We start from the raw sequence: 23,093 nt of genomic DNA, 5'->3' as shown, positions 1-23,093 counted from the left end.
TACTTGCAAAGCTTACCAGATAAACCATGTTCTCTTCAGACAGCAAAACATTGCTTGATGGTTGTGTTTGCTAATTACATTTAGACTCAATGTTCTTAAAGGTCTTTTCCAACCAAAGTGATTCCATCATTCTCTAAATCGCAGATCCTGCTTGTCTTGGTTTAGGGCAAATTTGGCAGCAATCCTCAAGAAGGGGTGATTTATTAAAAATATTGATCTAGTACTGATATCCAACTGTGACGGACAAAGGCTCTCTAACAGTTCAAAATTAGAAAGTGTATGTTTATTGCAACGCTGGGCAGCGTGCGGGATAGCCCCCAAATACACACTGTGATTTAGAGGTGATAACAGAGTCTTTTTATCTATACAAGTATTGAATACCCAAAAGACAAATACATATTCATAATTTAGGTACATCCCATCATTCCCCACTTCATATGGTAATTAGTTCAAAAGCTATTAAGCACGTGTAGCTTGTTCCTCAAAATGAATCAGTGGTCCCTTTCATGGGGAGGGGTTCCAAAATGAGGAAATAAATGAAGTCTTCCTGGTTCTGAACTTTCTACATTTTCAATGCAAATATGACAAATGAACCCATTGGTAGAACTCCCATTCCCCATCTTCAATTGGTTTCAGAACAGAGGTGGCCTACAATTGTCTTACGTTCCTAAAAGCTATTTATGAGTTTCTATATTCTTCATGATAAACCCAGCTAAGCAAACATGATGTTGACAAGCAATCAATTATTCGTTAACTACTAACTCTTAACTTCATCAAGGCCTACCTATTTATTTGGATAAACTCTAATAAGGCTTATCTCTAACTAAAACCTCAGCTCCTCTAAAATCCCTAAATTTCTTTAAAGTTTATGTCTCAGGCCCCCCCCCCCCCCCCCCACGGCCCCTCCCCTCAACTGGTCTGGGAAACATTTCCTCTGAGAGAAGTGGAAAAAATCTGTTTATTTACCAGGGAAAGCACTCCCCAGCACAAAAAAATGAACAATACCAGATGACAAAACTCAATCGCCGCTCTGAAGAGACAACAAATTCAGAAAGTCTCTCCTGTGGATGCTTGCTCTGTTATCAATCCCTCCGGCACTGGGAAAGGCTGCTGCCCAGGGTAGGCCCCCATAGGCCACAAAGTGCAAGCTCTCAGTGCTCTCCAGGTCCCAGTCTGGAGCAGGTTTGAACAGTTCCAAGAAAAGGGAAAGAAAAAAAGACAGTCCAGGGAAAACTCTGCCTCAGCCAGCAAAAACCAACTGAAAAGCAAAGAACACTCTGTTCTGCTCCATCAGTGCCCAGAGATCATCACCCCAAACCTCCTCCCACCAACCCCACTGGGACACCCACCCCAAGCTCTGGATCTCCTGGAAGAGGGCGTTGCCAGGACAGTTGGTGGGGCTGAGCTGGCCACACAGGGTGAAGTCTGGCTGGACGCAGCCAGAGTGCACAGCACAGGGCTGGAGTTCATCCTGCATCAGGGACAGGGTGTCGGGGTCCACCAGGGTGGCCAAGAAGTCCTGGATGATGCCAGTGCTGAAGCCCTTGGTATTGAAGTCCTTGGTGTGGGCACTGACCCAGTGCCACCCCTCACCCTCGTACAGGTACCTGTCCGAGCCCACCACGAAGCTACAAGGACCTGACAGTGGGGACCCAGTGGTGGGAACCATGAGGGGATAGTGGTGGGGACTGCAAAGGGACAGGGATGGGGACCATGGGGGGCAAAAGGGACCACAGAGGGTGACAGGGGCCATGGTGGGACAGTGATTGGGACAGTAGGGGGGACAATGGTGGGGACTTACAAGGGGACACTGATGGGGACTTTGGAGGGCAACAGGTCCTTTGGGTGGTGAAAGGGCCCACCAGGGTACAATGACAGCTTCCTTGGGGGGTGCCAGCTCCCTCAGAGGGTGCCAGTGACCTGCAGCCAATGTTGTCCCAACTGTGGGTATCCTGGTGGAAGCTCTGCATGTCCCTCATGGCATGGGAACAGGTGCAGCAGCTCTAGCATGGCCTTACTGGCTCCAGGGTGTGGTGCAGGAACATGGAGCCCAGCAGGAGCCACAGCAATTACAGGGTGCCCCAGTAGGGACCAGCCCCCACATGCAGTGGGACAAGGGGCTCCACATATCCCTTAAGCCCTTAGGGACACATCAGAGTCCATGTGGGGACAAGGGGCTCAGTGGGTCCTTGGGGACACGTCAGAGTCCATGCGGAGACAAGGAGCTTGATGGGTCTTTGGGAACACATGGGAACATCTGAGGGACCCTCAGCCTGGATGTGGGAGGGTCCTCCTGGGAGTTACTGAGGAGATGAGAAGGGGCTACTCAGGGTGTCCATTGGCGGGGACATGAGGGGGCCAGTGTCCAAGGGACACAACAGTGTTGGCCATGGGGACATGGTGGTGGCCACCTAGGGACAGCCATTCAGGGACCACCACCAGGGGAGAGAGTGGTGGCCATCCAGGGGCAGAGTTGTGTCCATACAGAGGACACAGTGGTGGTCATCAAGGGAAAACCATGGTGTCCACCCAGGCAGCATAGTGGTGGCCATCCACAGGACATGGTGGTGTCCACCCAGGGGACACAATGGTGTCCACCCAGGGGACCCAAAGATGTCCCACCACACCAAGCCACCTGTCCCTGCCGTCATCTCTCAGGGCCCACCCATGAGAGTGACCCCACCCCACTCACCTGGGGTCCTCTCTCACTCCTTCCCACCCCATTTGTGCAGTGACAACCCCCATTTGTGTGGTGACAAGCCCCCTTTGTGTGGTAACAACTCCTGTTTAGGGGGTGATAACCCCCACTTGTGAGGTGACAGCCCTGTTTAGGGGGTGACATCCCCTGCCCATACCCACATAGCACTCATTTAACTCCTGTGACACCTGACAAGCCAAGACCTCCACCTGCTATGTCCTCACATCCCTAAGGAGCTGCCAGGTGTGTGACAGCACCCACAGAATCCCCAAAACCTCCTTTTGCCTCTTCCTTCTCCAGCTGTCCTGGCCACACCAGCGCCCCAAAATCCTGGTGCCATAACTGCTGGGGGCAGGGGGGCGGTCTCCCCATTTCCAAGACATTGCTGGTCCTGTAGTAGCAACAGGAGCAACTTGGCCAGCAGGATGGGGTCCTGGGCCAGTTGCGCCCCCAGGACCACCCCATCCATGGCCCTGATGACCACAGCTATGGGGCCAGGGGACGGGAGGCCCTACAAGGTGTAATTTTAGTTCTCCATGTCATCCCAGCAGCTGCTGGGTTCCAGCATGGTCCCATTGTTGTCACCAGGAAAGATGTCCCCAAAGCCTCAGTGATGGTGACAGTAAAGAGAGGATCAGCAGGGGGTTGAGGCTGGGGAGGGGTTGCCCAAATCTTTCAGACCTCAGGCCCATCTGGATGCTGGCAAAGAGGGGACCGACGTCCACCATGGAGCTGTTGGGGGCCAGCATGGCCCCATAGTCCAGGGTTGCAGGGTCACAGCGCAGGAGCTTGGTCAGGAGCTGCCACTGCCCAGGAGTGAGACCCAGGAGGGGGTCCCAGGGGTGCTCACCCAGCCCTGCGTGGCATTCCAAGACGCTGCAGACCCTCAACCCCTGGCCCAGTGCTGTGGCGGTGGTAGGGGAGCCGCCCTGGGCTGGGGACTCGAGGGTGTCCATGATGTCAGTCACAGAGAACACATGGCATGCGGGACACCCTTGGGGGCATGCGGGTGTGCAGGGAGCACGGGCATGTGAGGGGAAGGGTGGGGATGGGGTTGAGACAGGGAAGGCACCCAAAAATGAATCAAAAACAGGGGGAGGGCAGCCAAAATTAAGGGAAAAGACCAAAATCTGAACAATGCAACTAAAACTGGGGAAAGGACCCTAAACAGAGGGGAAAGACCCAAAAGAAGGGGAAAGAACCCAAAATGGGGTTAAAGGACCCTAGAGAGGGAGAAAGGACCTGAAAGAGGGGGAAAGGGCCCAAACCAAGGAGAAAAGACACAAAACCAGAGGTCAAAGTGTTGTTGGTACTGTGGGGTGTCATGGGGTGTCCCTCTCTGTGCCGGGAGAGGTGCAGACTCCCAGTGCAAGGAACAGCCACGGGAACATCCTACGGGACACGGGAACACCCTGCGGGACACGTGAATATCCTGAAGGACACGGCCCCGGGACCTCGGGGACTTTGGTCCCGCCGGGGGGGGGGGGGGAGGGGGGGGCGGACAGGGGACACTCCAAGGGGACAGGGACACACGACAGTGGACAAGGACACGTGCAGAGGGATAGGAACATAGGGGTGGGGGACAGTGATACACAGAGTGAAGGGGGGACAGGGACACACACAGGGAGAATGGAACATGATGCTACCAGGATACTCATGTGGGGACGCTGCCACCAGGACATGTCAGCACAAGAAGTCACCAGGACGTGTCAGAGGACGCTGCCGCCAGAATGTGTATTAGGACAAAAGGAGAATCCGGTGACACGCAGGGCCGCGCCACGTCACCCCGCGCCGCGTCACGTGACCCCGCTGGTGACACCGCCCACACCCGACCTTTGCCCCGTCCCCAGGAGCGGTTCTATGGCGGTGGCCACAGCGCTAGGTTCCCTGGGCGCGGTGGCCCTGGGCACCTTCGTGGTGGCCCTGCTGCTGCGGTGGCTCTGGGATGCGCTGGTGGCTGTCACCCGATTCCGGGCCACTTGTCTCCAGCTGAACAAGTTCCCCATCCCGCCCTGGCGCAATTGGTTGCTGGGACACACCGGCATGGTGAGGGGACAGGGGGTGGCATCTGCGGGGACAGTGGGGACAGGGGTGGAGGCACCTGCAAAGGAACAATTGGGTGGTGGCACCTGTGAGGGGACCGAAGGAATGGGGTGGTGGCACTTGGGGGGATGGTGAGGACGGGGTAGTGGCACCTGCAAGGGGAAAGTGGGGCAGACACACATGTCCCCAAGGCTGGCAGTGTGCTGAGGACACACATGTCCCTGAGCCTATCTGTGCCCCCAATGGCACACATGTCCTGTTGTCCCCAGGGCCAGAGCACGGAGGAAGGCCTACAGCAGGTGGACACCTTGGTGGCCCAATATCGTCATGGCTGCCTCTGGTGGGGACTTCCCTGGCTGCCTGTGCTGCGCCTCTTCCACCCCAGCACCCTCCAGCCACTCCTCAGTGCCTCAGGTAGGACATGGGACATCAGACGGGTCCCCAGGGCCACCCATGGGTGTCACCGCACCTGGCACAGAGACCTGGCAGTGGCCACCAACCCAAGCCCACAGGTCCCCAGAGGTGTCACCATTGGCAGGCCAAATGCCACCCCATAGTGGCCACCAACCTGTCCTTGAGGTTCCCCAAGGCCACCCAAAGGTGTCACCATGTCCAGCCTCTAGTTGTCCCCCAACCCTCATCCTTTGGTGGCCATGGGTGCTGGGAGAGGGTCCCCACCTGAGGGTTAATGGGTGCAGACAGGGTGGTGCCACCCCCAGTGTCCCCACGCAGGGAACCTGATGGCACCCCAGTGAATCCCTGCCCACCCCATCCTTGTATCCTGCAGCTTTTGTGGCCCCCAAGGATAAAATTTTCTACGGCTTCCTCAAGCCCTGGCTGGGTGAGTGGGGGGGGGGTTTGGATGGGGACAGCACCCCGGGGTGCCCCGCGAATGGAGTTGGGTGTCACAGGGATGGGGACAGCATACCTGGGTGGCCCCCTAGGATGGATCCAGGTGTGCCACATGGGACAGGGGCGATGGGGGACAGGGACATCATCTTTGGGTGTCCCCAGATGGATTGCTGTGTGTCACAGAGGACAGGGGCGGTGGGGAACAGGGACATATCCTTGGGTGCCCCCAGATGGATTGCTGTGTGTCACAGAGGAGGGGCGGTGGGCGACAGGGACAACCCCCTGGGTGCCCTTGGCGGACCTCGGTGTCCCCTCCCCAGGAGAGGGGCTGCTGCTGAGCAATGGGCAGCGCTGGGCACGGCACCGGCGACTCCTGACGCCCGCCTTCCATGGGGATGTGCTCCGGAATTACCTGGGAATCTTCAACCAGAGCACCCGCGTGCTGCTCGTGAGAGATCCCAGATGGGCATGAGTCTCCACCTGCACCCCAAATCATGAGTGCTGCACCCTAAATTCTGACCTGAGTCCCTCCCGCACCCAAAATTCTCTTCTGCACCCACTGCTGCATCCTGAGTCCTGTCCTGCACCCCTGAGTCCTGTCCTGTACCCAAATTCTGTACTGTCCCATACCCCAAACCCAAAGCTGCCCCCAAACCTCAACCCACCCCTCGTTCATCACCACATTCCTGTTCCACACCTGCTTCCCACTCTTCCCCCTCTCCCACCCCTGTCCCACCCCCCAGTTTATCCCCTGTCCCTGATCCCCTCCCTGTTCCCTCCCCAACCCAGTCCTTCCCCGCAGGCCAAGTGGGGGTCAGCAGCAGTGGCAGCTGGTGGGGGGCCAGTGGAGTTGGAGGTGCTGCAGCCCCTGAGCCTCCTCACCCTGGACACGCTCCAGAAGTGCATCTTCAGCCACGAGAGCCACTGCCAGGAGTGAGTGTCACCTGTCCCCATTGACCATCTTGGTGGCCCTGGTGACCCTACCATTGTCCCTGCTGGCCATCCTGGTGGCTTTGCTGGCCCTGCCATGATCCCCACTGGCCATCCTGTCCCATCATTGTCCCTCTTGATCATTCTGGTGGCCCAAATGGTCCTGCTCTCATCCATGCTGGTGGCCACAGTGTCCCCCCATTCTCCCTGGTACAGGCGGCCCAGCGAGTACATCCAGGCCATCCTCGAGCTGAGCTCATTGGTGGTGCGGCGCCAGTTCCAGCCACTTCTCCACCCGTGGTGGCTCTACAGCCTCTCCTCTGATGGCCGGCGGTTCGCCCGCGCCTGTGCCACTGTCCACGCCTTCACTGCTGATGTGGTGCAGCACCGGCGCCAGGCACTTGCCTGCCTGGGCCACCAGGCCTGGCTGGATGGCCACTGGGGACGCAGCATGGACTTCATCGACCTCCTGCTGCTCACCAAGGTGGGGCTGGGGTGGTGGCCATGGGGACATGGAAGTGGTCAAGAGAGTGCTGGTGGCCATGGAAGGGTTGGCCATAGAGGCCACTACCATGGTGGTGGCCATGGGGGGCTTGGGCATAGACTGGTGGCCACAGGGGAACAGTGGCGGCCATGGGCAGCATTGACCATAGAGCTGGTGGCCAGTGGGATTGTGGTGATATAGGGTGGTGGCCATGGATGGGATTTGGCCCCGGGTGGCCCACGGACTGGTGGCCCCAGTGGCCCATGGCTCATCTTGCCCCTGCAGGACAAGAATGGCCACTCTCTGTCGGACGAGGACATCGCGGCTGAGGCTGACACCTTCATGTTTGAGGGTGAGCACGAGCTCCCAGGTGCCATTGGGAAGGAGCCACTCCAGTGTCCCCTCACTCACCCAATGTCCCCACAGGCCATGACACCACGGCCAGTGGCCTAGCATGGCTCTTCTACAACCTGGCCAGCCATCCTGAGCACCAGGAGCGATGCCGCCAGGAGGTCCAGGAGCTCCTGGCTGGCCGGGACACTGCAGACATTGAATGGTGAGATGTCCCCAGGGCCTCCCCGGTCATGTGGCTTGGGGACATGGTGCCACCCCTGCTTGTCCCCAGGGAGGACCTGTCTCAGCTGCCCTTCACCACCATGTGCATCAAGGAGAGCCTGCGGCTGCACCCTCCTGTCACTGCTGTGTCCCGGCGCTGCACTGAGGACATCCCCCTGTGTGATGGCCGTGTCATCCCCAAGGGTATGGCATGGCCAGGGTGTCCCCAGTGTCACCACCCACCCTCATCTGCTTTCCCTAAAGCGGCCATTCCCATTCCACCAGAGGTCATCTGCCTGATGAGCATCTACGGGACCCACCACAACCCAGACCTCTGGCCCGAGCCTGAGGTAGGGCCACCCTATGAGGTGTACCTGTCACCATGGTGGTGACAGCTGTGTTCCCTTGGTGTGACTGTGTCAGTGTCACCCCAGGTGTTCAATCCTCTGAGGTTCAGTCTGGAGAACAGCAAGGGACGGTCCCCCTCGTCCTTCATCCCCTTCTCTGCTGGCCCCAGGTATGTGCTGGAGTGGGGACAGGAGTGTCCCCAAGTGTCACCCCTGTCCCTGGCTGAGTTCACAGTGGGGTGACAGTGACAGTGGCGATGTGGTGGCAGGAACTGCATCGGGCAGAGCTTTGCCATGGCTGAGATGAAGGTGGTAGTGGCATTGACACTGTCCCGGTTCGTGCTGCGGAGGGACAACATGAGGCCACCCCCGCGCCGCAAGCCCGAGCTGATCCTGCGTGCCGAGGACGGGCTCTGGCTGCTGCTGGAGCCACTGGTGGGAGTGGCCTGAGTGACATGGGTCACCAGGACATGGGGACATCCCGCAAGGCAGGTGTCACAGCCAGGGGAGGAGCAGGGAATAAATGGTAGCATGAAAGGGACAGTATCATGGTGGTGGAGGAGATGTGTTGTCCTTGGCCATGGGACACTCCATGGCATGGACATGTCAACCCATGGACTTGTCCCTTAGCCACTTGTGTCACCATCCATGGCCATGTCCTCCATGTCCTCATCCATGGCCATATAACCCCATATCACCATCTATATCTGTGACACCCCCCATGCCCAATATCGCCATCCACAGCCATGTCCTCACCCATGTCCTTGTCCATGTCCCCATCCCCACCATGTCCCCCAATGTCACTATCCATGTCTTAGCTGAATGTCTTTATTTTACGCCAATATTTGGGTGAAGGGATGAAGAAAAATGAAGGAAAATCAAAGTCAAAATAAAAGGATTTACGTGTCCATGCTGCTGAGTATCCATGTGCCTGGGCGGGTAGAAGGTAGATAATAAAGCCTCTTATTTGGCCTTATCATAAAGCAGAGCAATAGGGCTCAGGAGCTCAGTCCCTGGGTAAGGACCGGGTGCCTGAAGCTCGCTCGCTCATGCCAACGCCGCGGGGCTGCCATCCAGCAAGCATGGTGATTATCAGCTCTATGGTGATTGCAAGCTCTCAGGATTTCAGCTCTGCTTGCTAGGTAGTGGTGCCCTGGGCTTGAGGCTGCAGCAGACGGAGAGAGAGGAGAAGGAGAAGGCGCAGGCTGTTCCATGGAGATGGCTTTATTTGGGGAGGTCCGTGAAGGGTCTCTGCTCTTCTTCTTTCTCAACTAATGGGGTACAGTATGCTTCTTTTATAGGGTTGGAAAGGATCCAAGCTTGACCAATGGGTAAGGGGTTAACATGACATTGCCTTATAGGGTTACAGAGATAGGTTAAGGGGTGAGGACAAGAAAACAGGAATTTTCTTTTGCTGTTTCAGCATTCCTATTGTTCATATCCTCCATGGTGCTTTTCCTAAATCTATGGGGTTTACTACAGGTAGACCTTTTCTAGAGGGATTTCTACTCCATTGTCTCCAAAATCCTGTTTTTTTGCTCCAGTCCATTACTATTTGGCTGTGGAAGATGCCTGTGGGCCAGAGAGAATTACAATCATGGAATGATTCAGGTTGGAAAAGACCTCCAACACAATCCAGTATTCCTTGATGCCACCCGAAGAAATGATTGGATGCAAAAGGTGAGACTTTTTGGGGGTCGAAAGTAAAAAACTGTGCTGTCCCCTATGAAATTCTGATGTCTGTTTGCATCCCAATGGATTTTTTTCTGGCTCCGTCCAAGTGCCCAAGGGGAGCCAGGAAGATGTGGAGACCACCAGCCAGGTGTCTTCCTAACATGGATCACCAGGACCATGGATGACCATGTCTCTGCCCAGTGAGAGTCACTGTGAACCATCCAATGGTGGTCCTCCAATATGGGATGGAGTTGAAGCAGCACTCAAAGCTCTTCCTGCACACAGGGCACTTGTAGGGCATCCCTTACTGCTGCCTCCCTTGGTGTTGGGTTACGGTAGAGTCCTGGGAGAAGCTCTTCCCACACTTGGGACACTGTTAGGGCCTCTCCCCAGTGTGGATCCGCTGGTGGGTGAGGAGGGTGGTTTTTCTTAAAGCCCTTCCCGCAGTCAGGGCAGCAGAAGGGCCTCTATTCTGTGTGAATCTGCTGATGCTTGAGGAGATGGTATTGACTCTGAAACCTCTCCCCACACTCAGAACACTCATAGGGCCTCTCCCCAGTGTGGATCCTCTGGTGGGCAATCAGGTTGGAGTTCTGGCTGAAGCACTTCCCACATTCTGAGCACATGCAGGGGCATTCCCCAGTGTGCATTGTCTGGTGGATGATCAGGTCAGAGCTGTTACGGAAGCCCTTCTCCCATTCCCCACACACATAGGGTCATATCCCACTGTGGATCATCTGATGACAGTTCAGTTCTCTTCCTGAAGCCTTTCCCACATTCTCCACATTTATAGGGCCGTTCATCAGTGTGGATCCTCTGGTGGCGGATCAAACTGGAGCTCAGGCTGAAGGGCCGTTCATCAGTGTGGATCCTCTGGTGGTGGTACAGGTGGGAGCTGATCCTGAAGCTCTTCCCACATTCCCCACACTCATGGGGCCGTTCCCCGGTGTGCATCCTCTGGTGGAGGACCAGGCGTGAGCTCGTGAGGAAACTCTTCCCACATTCCAAGCATTGGTGGGGCTTCTTGCCATCATCAAGCTGCTCATTGACCACCAGCTTAGAGCTCTGGCCAGATCTCTGGCTGCCTTCCTGGCACAGGGTCTTTCCTCCTTGGAGCATCCTGGGCTGGGTTTGGAGCCCCTCCTCCTGCAGGTTCTCTGGGGCTTTTCCTCCCCGTTGGATTCCTGCGCCATGGAGCCACTCAAAATGGCCACAAGGTTCTGCCTCCCTAGATTTGTCCTCCCTGGTCTCCATCCTCAGCTCCTTCCCTGGGGGAGGAAGGACAAGGAAAGGATGGGATTTGCCTCCGTGCCACAGGGAAGGGGAAGGAGATCCCCCCAGTGCATCCCTGGCTGGACAGCATCAGCAGTGGGGCTGTCCTGCAGCCGGGGGCCGTGCTGGGCTGGGAGATGGAGCAGGAGAGAGGGGGAAAGGGGCATTGACTTCCTCCTCACCTGCCAGGCTATCCCAAGGCATCTTCCTCTTCCTCGCAGACTTCTCCTCTATCCAGATAAGGTTTGGAAATGGGAAATCCTGATTTGAGGGAAAAACAAGATGTGAGTGCATTGCCTTCAAAGGTCCCACTGGCCAAGTCCATCTCTAGAAGTCACCGGCTGTCTGGTGGCCAGAAATATCTCCAAAAAGCAAGAAGTCCAAAAATCTCTCCCAGGAGTTCCCTGTTTCCAGTGTCCTCACTTTGGGGTTATCAGGGTCCCTCTTCTCAGAGCTGCTGGGGGCCCATGGGTCCTGGGCATTCCCCCTCTCCTGGGTTCTGCTTACACAGGCTGAGGGTCTTTTGGGGGTCCCAGGGATGAATTTATGATGCTTGTATCCCCATTTGTCTGAAATAAGTTTTGCACCTTTAACACTGGTTCTGAGAACACAGAGGGAGGAAGAAGAAGCACGGAATTTGTTTTCAGAACCTCCTTCACTCCTCCACATTCCTGCTCTTCTGTTGTCTGCAGATGGACAGACAGTGGGACAGAGCCCTCCTTTGCTTTTAGTTAGTTTTAGCTACCAGAGGAGAAGTTCCCTGGACTGTGGTTTTTGGTTTTTCCTTTTTTTTGGACCTGTCTAAACCTGCTCTGGACTGAACACCCAGAAGATCACCAGGTGCTCACACCTGAGCCCCACCAGGCCTGGGCCACGGCATTTTCAGCACCTGAGAGACTGATAAGAGACTGAGCGAACCAAGCTACAGCCCACGGAGGGACTTTGTGAGTTTGTCATCTCTTTTGGAATAGCAAGAGGTTTTATTGTTTAATATTGTTATTTTTGGGGCTGGTGAGTGCTTTGCCTGTTAAAGAAACAGTTTTTTCCACTTGTCTCCAAGGAAATCTTTTTCCAGAACCAGATGATGGAGGGGCTGCTTGAATTTGCTCTTCTAGAGGAAACACCTTTAGAGGTTTTTCTCCCAAAATTGCCCTAAACCAGGACATTGGCTTTGAAGGTCCCACTGGCCAAGTCCATTTCTAGAAGTCTCTGGGTGTCTGGTGGCCAGAAAAACTTCCAAAAATCAAGGAGACAAAAAAACCTCTCCCAGGCATTCCCTGTTTCCAGTGTTGTTATTCTGGGGTTTGGGGGTTCCTCTTCTCAGAGCTGCTGGGGGCCCGTGGGTCCTGGGCATCCCCCCTACCCCGGGTCCTGCTCAGGCATGCTGAGGGTCTTTTGGGGATCTCAGGGCTCATCCTCTCCTCATTCGAACGCGGCTCCCAGGTGTTCCAGAGTCCCCTTCTTCTGCATCCCTCCACTCCAGGCACTCAGCGCTTCCCCTGCTCCCCGACTATACTTTCAGGGTCGGGGAGCCCGGGCACCACTCATCTCCCGGCTCCACCACCCCTCCAGCCTGCCGGAGCTCCCCCAGCTCTGCTATCGCCCCTCTCCCCAAGCCGGGGCTCCCGCCTTTCATCCCCCGGCTCTCACGGAGATCCCCAAAACCCGTATCCCGCCCCGCCGTAACCGGGCGATCGCCACGTAGGGCCCGCAAAATCCCCCCAGGACCATTTCCGGCTCAGCTTTGCACTCCTGCGAGATCCAAAAATATCTCCTCATCAAATAAATAAAAAATACCTCTCTCAGCGACACCGAAATACAATTGGCAATCGACTCCAGAATCGGCAGGGCCTAAACCACAGCAAAATCTCCCTCTCCCCGCCAAAAAAAAACACTCCCGGAGCTGCCGCGATCGACTCGGGGCGCGCTTCTCCTCCGCGCTCACCTGCGGGATGCGGGGCAATGCGATGCTGCCGGGGCCAGCCGAGCAGCGGGCTCAGCGGGCTCGCCGTGGAACCCCGCAATGCTCCCTCCCCTGCTGCTGCTCCTCCTCGAGCTGCTCGCCTTCGTGCTCCTCCTGTTCCTGCTCCTCCCCTTCCCCTCTCTCTCCCCTTCCTCCCGCTCCTCCTCCGCCCCCGCCTTAGATCCTCTTTTCGCAGCCCCTCTGCCCCACGGCCGTAGCAGCACCGGCTCTGGGGTAGGGGGAGAAACCCCCAGAGCCCCCAGCGATGGGCAGGGGGCTCGGGGGCCCCCCAGTGCAGGTCCGTCCGTCCCATCCCCCTCCCCCCGAGCCAAAATTCCGCTCCCGGGGCTCTCTAGGTACGAGCGGTGGCGCAGGTGGGGTGGAAGTGGGGAGCGCTGGGCGCTGCGGCTCTTCCCGAGAACTGCGGAGTCACTGCTAAGGAAATCGGTCAGAGCGGAATTCCTCTGCCTGGAACTGGGGAGAGGCCCTGACAGCGTCCCGAATGCGGGAAGCGCTTCTCCCAGAACTCCACCGGGACCCGACGCCAAGGGAGGCAGCACCAAGGGAATCCCTGCAGGTGCCCCCAGTGCGGGAGGAGCTTCGTGCGCTGCTTCAGCTCCATCCCCCATGGGAGGTTCCGCGCTGGATAACCCACAGTGACTCTCGTTGGACAGAGACTCGGCGATCCGTAGTCTTAGTGATCACGGATCACCCAGGAGCCCAGCCCCCTGCCCATCGCTGGGGGCTCTGGGGGTTTCTCCCCCTACCCCAGAGCCGGTGCTGCTACGGCCGTGGGGCAGAGGGGCTGCGAAAAGAGGATCTAAGGCGGGGGCGGAGGAGGAGCGGGAGGAAGGGGAGAGAGAGGGGAAGGGGAGGAGCAGGAACAGGAGGAGCACGAAGGCGAGCAGCTCGAGGAGGAGCAGCAGCAGGGGAGGGAGCATTGCGGGGTTCCACGGCGAGCCCGCTGAGCCCGCTGCTCGGCTGGCCCCGGCAGCATCGCATTGCCCCGCATCCCGCAGGTGAGCGCGGAGGAGAAGCGCGCCCCGAGTCGATCGCGGCAGCTCCGGGAGTGTTTTTTTTTGGCGGGGAGAGGGAGATTTTGCTGTGGTTTAGGCCCTGCCGATTCCGGAGTCGATTGCCAATTGTATTTCGGTGTCGCTGAGAGAGGTATTTTTTATTTATTTGATGAGGAGATATTTTTGGATCTCGCAGGAGTGCAAAGCTGAGCCGGAAATGGTCCTGGGGGGATTTTGCGGGCCCCACGTGGCGATCGCCCGGTTACGGCGGGGCGGGATACGGGTTTTGGGGATCTCCGTGAGAGCCGGGGGATGAAAGGCGGGAGCCCCGGCGTGGGGAGAGGGGCGATAGCAGAGCTGGGGGAGCTCCGGCAGGCTGGAGGGGTGGTGGAGCCGGGAGATGAGTGGGGCCCGGGCTCCCCGACCCTGAAAGTATAGTCGGGGAGCAGGGGAAGCGCTGAGTGCCTGGAGTGGAGGGATGCTGGAGAAAAGGGACCCTGGAACACCTGGGAGCCGCGTTTGAATTGATATAAAATTTCAATAGTCAATCCGAATTTTATTTCTATATCCTTTTATTTTAAAGCAAGCAAGCAAGCAGCGCTGGCTGGCCGGGGAGTCACTGCTCCACTCACGGCACACACCACTTAAAAGTTTGGTAAAGTATATTTACTGTTTTTAAGCCCACAAAGCATTTTCTAATGTGCTTGGTTAGTCCAAATCAGCAAATAACAATAAGCTAGGATCAGGAATTTAATAATCTTTCCAAGTGGCCATTGATTCCTATCCTTCTGGAGGGAGGCCTTACACTGCTGTCTGCTACATGATTTTGCCAAGTGTATCAAGCTTTTTATTACACATAAGCATTTAATTGCTTTGTTGCAATATCTCTTAGCTTTACCCCAACTTCCTCTATTTTATTCTAAGTATCAGCCGTCTTGCTACCTCATCTCTTTTACTCTACTATACTTCTTTGATTTTGTTGCTTTATTTGGCTATTTGGTCAGAAAGTTTCAAAACTTTTCATTGTGTCTATTTTGGACACAGCAGATAGAAGCATTTGCTGATTCCATTGCCAATTGACACAAACCACAAAAACATTTTTTACAATCCTTCCCCTTTATGTTATTGATTCATGTCTTTGCTTCAAATTGAGCTAATACTTTTTGTGTTGCAGTTTTTTGGTTCTGCTTTGCCTTGACTATCATAAGGGATTGAGTTTCTTCTCCCGTGGTGGTTGTTATTTTAGGGTTTATGGGCGTTGCTGAAATCTGCATTCCCTGGATCACTGAGTATATTAGCCTAATAAAGCATGGAACCATACATGGTATAAACAATAGACCTAATGCAGAACAAAGCAACATGAACCCTCATTTTTCCACTAGGCTCCTTCAAACAAATTATTCCACCAATTGTCAGTTAATGTGGAATTCCATTTTTGCACTGGAACACATGCAACTTGTTTAATTTCACCTGCCAAATTTGTAATAGCTTCTCCATTATCATCAATCTCTAAACAGCACTCAGATGTACTAAATTTTCCACAAAACCCCCTTCTTCAGCTAATAAATAATCTAGGACTAGCCTATTCTGATATACTGCCGCTCTGGTCTGGTTTAGTTGTCTAGCTACAAGCTTCAGTGCCTCTGATGTTTAATTAGAAGTAATTTCTGCAATGGCCTGTAATCTAATGATTAGGTTAAGCATATACATAGGGGTTCTATAACCCCAACTGCCATTCTGAGCCCAGGAGGCAGGATTGTAGTAATCTATGATCTGTTGGGAAGTCCATTCTTCATTTTTCCAGGACTGTTTTCCTCCTATTTCAGTTTGTTTTCTTCTGCGCAGAGTTTCATAAAGAGGTAGTACTAAATATTCACCTTGGCTCTTTGGTAGCAAAAAGAATGCAGGTTGTATAATTCCAATCGTACAGGTACCTCTCCATCTCTTTGATATTCAGTATATGCCCTTTTACCAGCAATTGAAAATAATCCATTTGAAGCTGTCTAATTTTCAGCCATCTGCCCCAGATTTTCCCAATATCCCCTAAGATCTTTTACCTCTTCAAAAGGATTAGCATGTGTTACACTTTTCCAGAAAACAGTTCCCTTGGTACAGTTGATAGACCAATAACCTGTTGGTGGTTTTGGCCACCACGTTGTAAAAGTGGAGTTGGTGGTATATATTATCTTGCAATGGGTGTGTCCTACGTTTGTAGTAAAATTGTTTCCTTTCCTAGAAATACAAATTTGACCTACTACTTCATGACTCAATGTTTACCCCTCAGGTTGAATTTCATTAAATCTTTGTGTCCTGTTCCATAATATCAACTGATCAGGTCCAACCCCTTCTCCTCTCCATGGCCATTGCTCAGTCATTTGGGATCCCCATAAACCCAACAGTTAGTCACATTTAATTCCTTAACTACTTTTTGCATCAGATCAATACACAAATTTTTTTCCTAACATAGGGAGGTCCCGATCACTGAGTCTTTTCTTAATTTTTTTATACAGATCACTTCCTGCTCTTGTTCTTTTTTGGTTTGAATTTCCCCTAAATTCTTTGTGACTTTTTTCACTAATTCTTCCTTGAATTTATCTTGTACTCCCCCTTTATCTGAGTATCCCCACATTCCACCTTTGGTAAAACAGAGGAATGGTTCTCCCTGGGGACAAAATTGATAGTTTTGAGGTGCCCATTCTCCCATTCCTGAATTTGTTGCTACCCAGTAACTCTTTTCTCCTATTGTACAGTTTCAAGTTTTCCTGGCTCATAACATCCTGCATTAATATGAGTGTTTGCTGCAAATGCTCGGGCTGTGGTCCAGCCATACTTTACATTTTGGTAGCCCTTCAAGCAGGGATTGGTTATCCCATTCCATGGAAGACTCAGCAGTACCAGAAGGCCCCACAGTTTTATTATCCCTCTACCTCCTCTGCCTAGTGGGGTGCTCCCAGCAGTGAGGGGTACCATCTTCTCAGCAGCAAGGATATTCTTCAGGGGTTCTGTATGAGCTTTCCCAGGTTTCGTGCTGTTTCTTAAATACTTCCCACTTCTTTGCTTTGACTGGCTCGGATCCGCAAGGGACTCGATTACGTTTGCGATGCTCAATCTTTTTATTTTTTGCCTCACTTGATCGTCCCCCTCTTAATCTGTATTTCCATAACATCCACCACTCATAAGAATCTAGTTCTAATGTCCCTTCCTCTATTCTCTTTTCTTTTTTACAATATATTCAGTTAAATTCTGTTCAATGTGTTTACACTCTGGACACAATCCACTTGGAGGATAACCCCTGCAACAATGATAATACCACCTCTCCTTACAATAGTTTCATTCAGTGCTTCCAAAGGGATAGCAATTGCAATCCTTTTCAGTACAGGTTATTATATCTCCCAGCATCTCTTGAGAATATGGCATCCCATATAACACATTATATGGGGAGATCCCATGCTCTGAGTTCGGCATTGTTCGAATATTTAACAACACCAGTGGTAAGCACTTAATCCAAGATAGTTTTGTTTCAATTGTTAGTTTTGCTAGCTGATGCTTTAGGGCCTGGTTCATTCTTTCTACTCTCCCCAAACTCTGAGGGTGCCAAGGGGTATATTATTCCCAAGAGATCCCTAGAGCTTTCATTACTTCTTTTAACACTTTTGAGGTAAAGTGAGAACCTTGATCCGAATCAATCACTCCAATCATCCCAAATCGTGGAATTATTTCTTCTAAAATAATCTTTGTAACAAAATGTACTGTTGCTCGTGTCACAGGGTAGGTTTCTACCCAATGAGTTAATTGGTCTACTATTACTAACAAATACTTATATCTTCCCACTTTCAGTAGTTTGGTAAAATCCACTTGTATCTTTTCAAAAGGCCTATACGCAGTTTTTCTGCCTTCCTCGCAGTTTTTCTGTGGGGTCTGTCTAGATGTCTTCTTGTTAATTTTCTGGCAAATAATGCATCCTTGTGTCTTCTGTTTTGCTATATCAAATATTCTTAGACACCCTAAAAACTTTAAAAAGTGGTCGCTTAGTGCTCGTGTTGGCCAATGAGTTCATTAATGTAACTGGTGAATTATTCTTTTAACATAACTTTTAGATAGCATTTCTCTACCAGCTGGTAAAAGCCACCTACCCCCTTCTTGCTTAGCCCCTAGTTTCTCCATCACTTGTATTTCCTTTGAGATACAGCATTTTTGATACTTTGTATCATCTTCACTTTTATTCAAATTATTTAAGAACACGGGTAAGCATACTGCTGCCCTTTGTGCTTCTGCATCAGCCAAATTATTCCCATGAGTCCAATAATCCATTCCCCTCTGGTATCCTCTTACGTGGACAACAGCTATCCCTGATGGTACCCTCAAAGCTTCTAATACTCTTAGGGAAACAATTGGATTACTTATTTCTATCTTAATGGGTCCAATCTTCAGCTTTCCTATTATGGTGCCACACTTTTGGATTAATTTTGTCTTTCTCTTGTGACATTAAGGTATAAAAGTGTACCTGTAGTTCTTGTTTCACTTCTAAATTTACTCCTAAATCTAGAATTAATTTTTTTCTTAGCAAATTATTTTCTTCTTCTGGTACCAATAACAAATCATTCAAACAAATCTTATTTTCTGATTAAATTTCAACATTTTTAAGTATGGCTACCTTAAGTGGTTCCCCTTTTGCTCCCAAAACTACTCGAGCAATTTCTTTACTAATTTTACACCCTTTAGGGAGGTGCTGTATAGATGATCTTTCTGCTCCAGTGTCTACTAAAAAGGTAATTTCTTCCCCTTGTGGACCTGTTTTTGGTTTTATCAAGGACTTTTTCTATGTTCTGGTCCCCAAGATGTACAGCCCCTGACACCCCTATTTGTCCTCTTCAAACATTTTTTTTCTTTTTTTTTTCATCTTTTTGTCGTTGCTTACAGCTTCGTTCTGTGTGTCTTCTTCTTCCTCAGTAATGGCAATGATAATCTGCAGGACCATCTCTGGGGTTTCTAATTTGGGGAAGTTTCTTACAATCTCCCCTAGGTCTTTGTTCTGCTGTTCTGCTTTCTTTTCCCCCTTCTGAGTTTCCCTCACAGCTGCTACAAATATCTTGGCTTTTGCCTTTTGTTTTTCTTTATCTCTCCTCACGTACACCTTTTGGGCTTCCCACAGTAGCTCTTGGAGACCGCAGTCCTGCCAATCCTCTCATTTCTCTAGCCTTTTGTTTTTTTTTTTTTTTTGTATGTCTCCCCATAATTTTGCCACAAATTGAGTTATAAGCAATGCAACTCCTACTGGGGAATCTGGGTCCACTCCTGAATACTTTTGCAGGCCCTTTCTGAGCCTCTCAAGCCAATCTGTAGGTGTTCCATCTTTTTCTTGGCGTACACTGAAGGCCTTGTTAATATTTTGCCCTCGAGGCATGCTGTATCCCTTGTCTAATGATATCTCTAAGGTCCCTCATATTTTGTCTGTCCTGCTCATTCTGATTAGGCCATTTTTGATCACCACGTGGACCCTGCCTGGTGTCTTCTTCCCAGTCTCTCATTCCTGCTTGCCTAATCATTTCCCTTTCCTCTATAGTAAATAGTATTGCTAATATAGCTTGAAGCTCATCTCAGATGTAGGTATTTGGGCCTAAAAATTGGTCTAAGCTCTCGGAAACCCCTAAAGGATTTTCAAGCAGCTGCCCCATTTCCTTTTCAAATTCTCTTACATTCCCAGTATTAAGTGGGACTGTTACCAACCCTATTCCCCTATCATTTCTACCCATAAGTACTTCTCTCAAGGGGAATAGTCTCTTCATCTTTCTCCTCCCCACTAGAATTATTTTCCTCACGTTGTTTTCTCCTCTTGCTCCAAGTCCTACTAGATGGTGGTGATAGGGCTGGAGTTGTCAAGCTCCTGGGCCTCTCAGGGGAGGAGAGAGTTTCCTGCCCTTGATAGGGAGGGGGCAAATTGTCTAATGGTTCCCAACCTTTTTCTTTTTCTTCCATCTTTCTCCTGTTTTTAGTTTTCAGGGGGTATAATGTTATCGCTACAGAGACCCCCCTCCAAAGTGCCACATAATGACTTTCCTCCTGATCAAAGGGTTCCTTACTATTTACATAAATATTTAAAGCTTCACACATCCAGTCATCAAAGGACCCAAACATTGGCCAATATAAATGATCAGGCCTAATTTCTTCCTTAGTCCTCTCTACCATACAATAATGTAGCCGCTTTCTTTACTTTTCCCCTTCCAAGAGGGCATTGCATCCCAATGTGCAGTCATTAATCCCAGGGGGTATCTCTGGTTACTCACTCCCTTTCTTGTTTTTAGAGCCTCTCTGGGGGCCCCATAACCTTGAGCCTCTCTTGGGGCCCTTTGAGCCTCTCTGGGGGCTCGTTGAACCTCTCTGGGGGGTCCTTGAGCCAGAGGTCTTACTGTTCCCCTGACCCATTGTGACCACTGTCTCACACCACTCGCTTGGTCCCTTCACTGGCCAAGCCCCTCGCGGGGTGATGGAACTGCAGAGAGAAGGACTCGTTGATCACTCCGCAATAATATTGAGTCTCACTCTCTCACTTTCAATCAGACACTGTCACATCCACCCAACTGAACGATACTCACAGCCCACTGTTCTTGTCTGGATCTTCGTGCACTAGAATTACAGGTGATTTAAACTGCAGTTCTTAGGGAACTCAGTTCCTTGCTTGCTTTCTTTACCGGGTTTGTGGTGCCGTTAGCTTCTAGGCTATTGGCCTCTACGGGCCACAAAAGTGGGATGCCCCGTGCAGTAGCTGTGGTGTTGTGGCCTGTGGGGACATTGGGTGAGTGAGGGGACACTGGAGTGGCTCCTTCCCAATGGCACCTGGGAGCTCATGCTCACCCTCAAACATGAAGGTGTCAGCCTCAGCCGCGATGTCCTCATCCGACAGGGTGTGGCCATTCTCGTCCTGCAGGGGCAAGATGAGCCATGGGCCACTGGGGCCACCAGTCCGTGGGCCACCTGGGGCCAAATCCTATCCATGGCCACCGCTTTGGCCCCATGGCCACCACCCTATGTCACCACAATCCCACTGGCCACCAGCCCTATGGTCAATGCTGCCCATGTCCACCACTGTTCCCCTGTGGCCACCAGTCTATGCCCAAGCCCCCCATGGCCACCACCATGGTAGTGGCCTCTATGGCCAACCCTTCCATGGCCACCACCATCCCCTTGACCATCATCCCCTGATGGTCACTATCATCTCCCCATGGCCACAACCACCCTCTTAACCACTTCCATGTCCCCATGGCCACCACCCCAGCCCCACCTTGGTGAGCAGCAGGAGGTCGATGAAGTCCATGCTGTGTCCCCAGTGGCCGTCCAGCCAGGCCTGGTGGCCCAGGCAGGCAAGTGCCTGGCGCTGGCACTGCACCACATCAGCAGCGAAGGCGTGGACAGTGGCACAAAGGCGGGCGAAGCACCGGCCATCAGAGGAGAGGCTGTAGAGCCACCATGGGTGGAGAAATGGCTGTAGCTGGCACCGGACCACCAATGAGCTCAGCTCGAGGATGGCCTGGATGTACTCGCTGGGCCGCCTGTACCAGGACAATGTAGGGGACACTGTGGCCACCAGCGTGGATGATAGCAGGACCATTGGGGCCACCAGAATGACCAACAGGGACAGTGGTGGGACCATGATGGCCAGTGGGGACTATGGTGGGGCCTATGCAGTCATCAGGATGGTCAACAGGGACCATGGTAGGGCCAGCACAGCCACCAGGATGGCCAGCAGGGACAATGATGGGACAGGATGGTCAACAGGGACTACAGCAGGGCCAGCACAGCCACAGGGATGGCCAGCAGGGACAATGGTAGGCACCACAACCACCAGGATGGTGTCATGATCCACTTATATACAAGCAGGAGTTATGATGGTTCATTAACTTATCCCAGACTGCAAAAGCAACACGGAAGGGGATTTTAGTATTAATCCAAACAAATGCGCCCTTTATTGAGTGCCCACAGCAGATGTGATAGAAGGATTAGAAAGGAGAATAAAGGATAGAGAGAGAGAGAGAAAGAGGGGGGGAATAGCTACCAGTGGAGAGACGAAACCCTTGTGGTCCAGCTAATAGATCCGTCTTGTCACGACAGGGAGAATCTCAAAGTGTTGGTTGTATTATAGTCCTCCACCAAGGTGGGGAAGAGGTAAGTTTACAGACAGTCCATGTTCTCAGCAGTGAGCGAGACCAATTGTTTTCTTGGTCCAGGGAACACACCTGCAGGCAACACTTGGCAAACATCTTACCTCAGTCCGGCCAGCCCCCTGTGTTAGAGTTATAAGGGTCTCAGTCCGTGGGAAGGGGCTTCAATCTCCGTCCATGACAGTGGTCGTGAGGCAGATGAGGGATCTCTGTCTTTGCGATGGTTGTGAGGCAAATGAGGAAAACTTCAGACTGTCTCTTACAGATGATCAATGGGGACAGGTGACACTCACTCCTGGCAGTGGCTCTCGTGGCTGAAGATGCACTTCTGGAGCGTGTCCAGGGTGAGGAGGCTCAGGGGCTGCAGCACCTCCAACTCCACTGGCCCCCCACCAGCTGCCACTGCTACTGACCCCCACTTGCGGGGAAGGACTGGGTTGGGGAGGGAACAGGGAGGGGATCAGGGACAGGGGATAAACTGGGGGGTGGGACAGGAGTGGGAGAGGGGGAAGAGTGGGAAGCAGGTGTGGAACAGGAATGTGGCGATGAACGAGGGGTGGGTTGGGGTTTGGGGGCAGCTTTGGGTTTGGGGTATGGGACAGTACAGAATTTGGGTACAGGACAGGACTCAGGGTGCAGGACAGGACTCAGGATGCAGCAGTGGGTGCAGAAGAGAATTTTGGGTGCGGGAGGGACTCAGGTCAGAATTTAGGGTGCAGCACTCATGATTTGGGGTGCAGGTGGAGACTCATGCCCATCTGGGATCTCTCACGAGCAGCACACGGGTGCTCTGGTTGAAGATTCCCAGGTAATTCTGGAGCACATCCCCATGGAAGGCGGGCATCAGGAGTTGCCGGTGCCGTGCCCAGCGCTGCCCATTGCTCAGCAGCAGCCCCTCTCCTGGGGAGAGGACACCGAGGTCCGCCAAGGGCACCCAGGGGGTTGTCCCTGTCGCCCACCGCCCCTGTCCTCTGTGACACACAGCAATCCATCTGGGGGCACCCAAGGATATGTCCCTGTCCCCCACCGCCCCTGTCCCATGTGGCACACCTGGATCCATCCTAGGGGGCCACCCAGGTGTGCTGTCCCCACCCCTGTGACAC

General features: G+C 52.8%; 1 protein-coding gene, 2 long non-coding RNA genes and 1 pseudogene across 3 annotated transcripts; 2 read left to right on the top strand and 2 right to left on the bottom strand.

The window, feature by feature from the left end:
* Positions 1-940: 940 nt before the first annotated feature.
* LOC136570382 (N-acetylmuramoyl-L-alanine amidase-like) lies at positions 941-4,089 on the bottom strand (annotated as a pseudogene).
* Positions 4,090-4,558: 469 nt separating this feature from the next.
* On the top strand, positions 4,559-8,817 carry LOC136570384 (cytochrome P450 4F3-like). Its single transcript, XM_066570863.1, has 12 exons — positions 4,559-4,744; positions 5,011-5,155; positions 5,529-5,582; positions 5,914-6,041; positions 6,396-6,526; positions 6,740-7,007; positions 7,293-7,359; positions 7,434-7,563; positions 7,633-7,766; positions 7,848-7,912; positions 7,997-8,079; positions 8,179-8,817. Exons 1-12 carry the CDS (start codon positions 4,559-4,561, stop codon positions 8,357-8,359), a joined length of 1,572 nt encoding a protein of 523 aa, XP_066426960.1. The 3' UTR covers positions 8,360-8,817.
* On the bottom strand, positions 8,724-12,954 carry LOC136570385 (uncharacterized). The gene is made up of 3 exons (XR_010785534.1): positions 12,801-12,954; positions 11,038-11,116; positions 8,724-10,851 (listed from the first exon to the last, which is right to left on the bottom strand). It is a non-coding gene; the product is annotated as an uncharacterized lncRNA (long non-coding RNA).
* Positions 12,955-13,683: 729 nt separating this feature from the next.
* Positions 13,684-22,403, top strand: LOC136570386 (uncharacterized). The gene is made up of 3 exons (XR_010785535.1): positions 13,684-13,837; positions 14,418-14,489; positions 22,256-22,403. It is a non-coding gene; the product is annotated as an uncharacterized lncRNA (long non-coding RNA).
* The last annotated feature ends 690 nt before the right edge of the window (positions 22,404-23,093 follow it).

This window comes from Molothrus aeneus, unplaced genomic scaffold, assembly GCF_037042795.1.
Source record: "Molothrus aeneus isolate 106 unplaced genomic scaffold, BPBGC_Maene_1.0 scaffold_310, whole genome shotgun sequence".
Classification (NCBI taxonomy): domain Eukaryota; kingdom Metazoa; phylum Chordata; class Aves; order Passeriformes; family Icteridae; genus Molothrus; species Molothrus aeneus.
This window is presented reverse-complemented; position numbering and strand designations above follow the sequence as displayed.

Bases quoted from the DNA above. Each gene is read 5' to 3' on its own strand.
- LOC136570384 (XM_066570863.1), top strand. From the start codon at position 4,559: ATGGCGGTGGCCACAGCGCTAGGTTCCCTGGGCGCGGTGGCCCTGGGC. The intron at 6,527-6,739 runs GTGAGTGTCACC...TCCCTGGTACAG, and splicing joins CACGAGAGCCACTGCCAGGA to GCGGCCCAGCGAGTACATCC. The intron at 7,564-7,632 runs GTGAGATGTCCC...GCTTGTCCCCAG, and splicing joins GACACTGCAGACATTGAATG to GGAGGACCTGTCTCAGCTGC.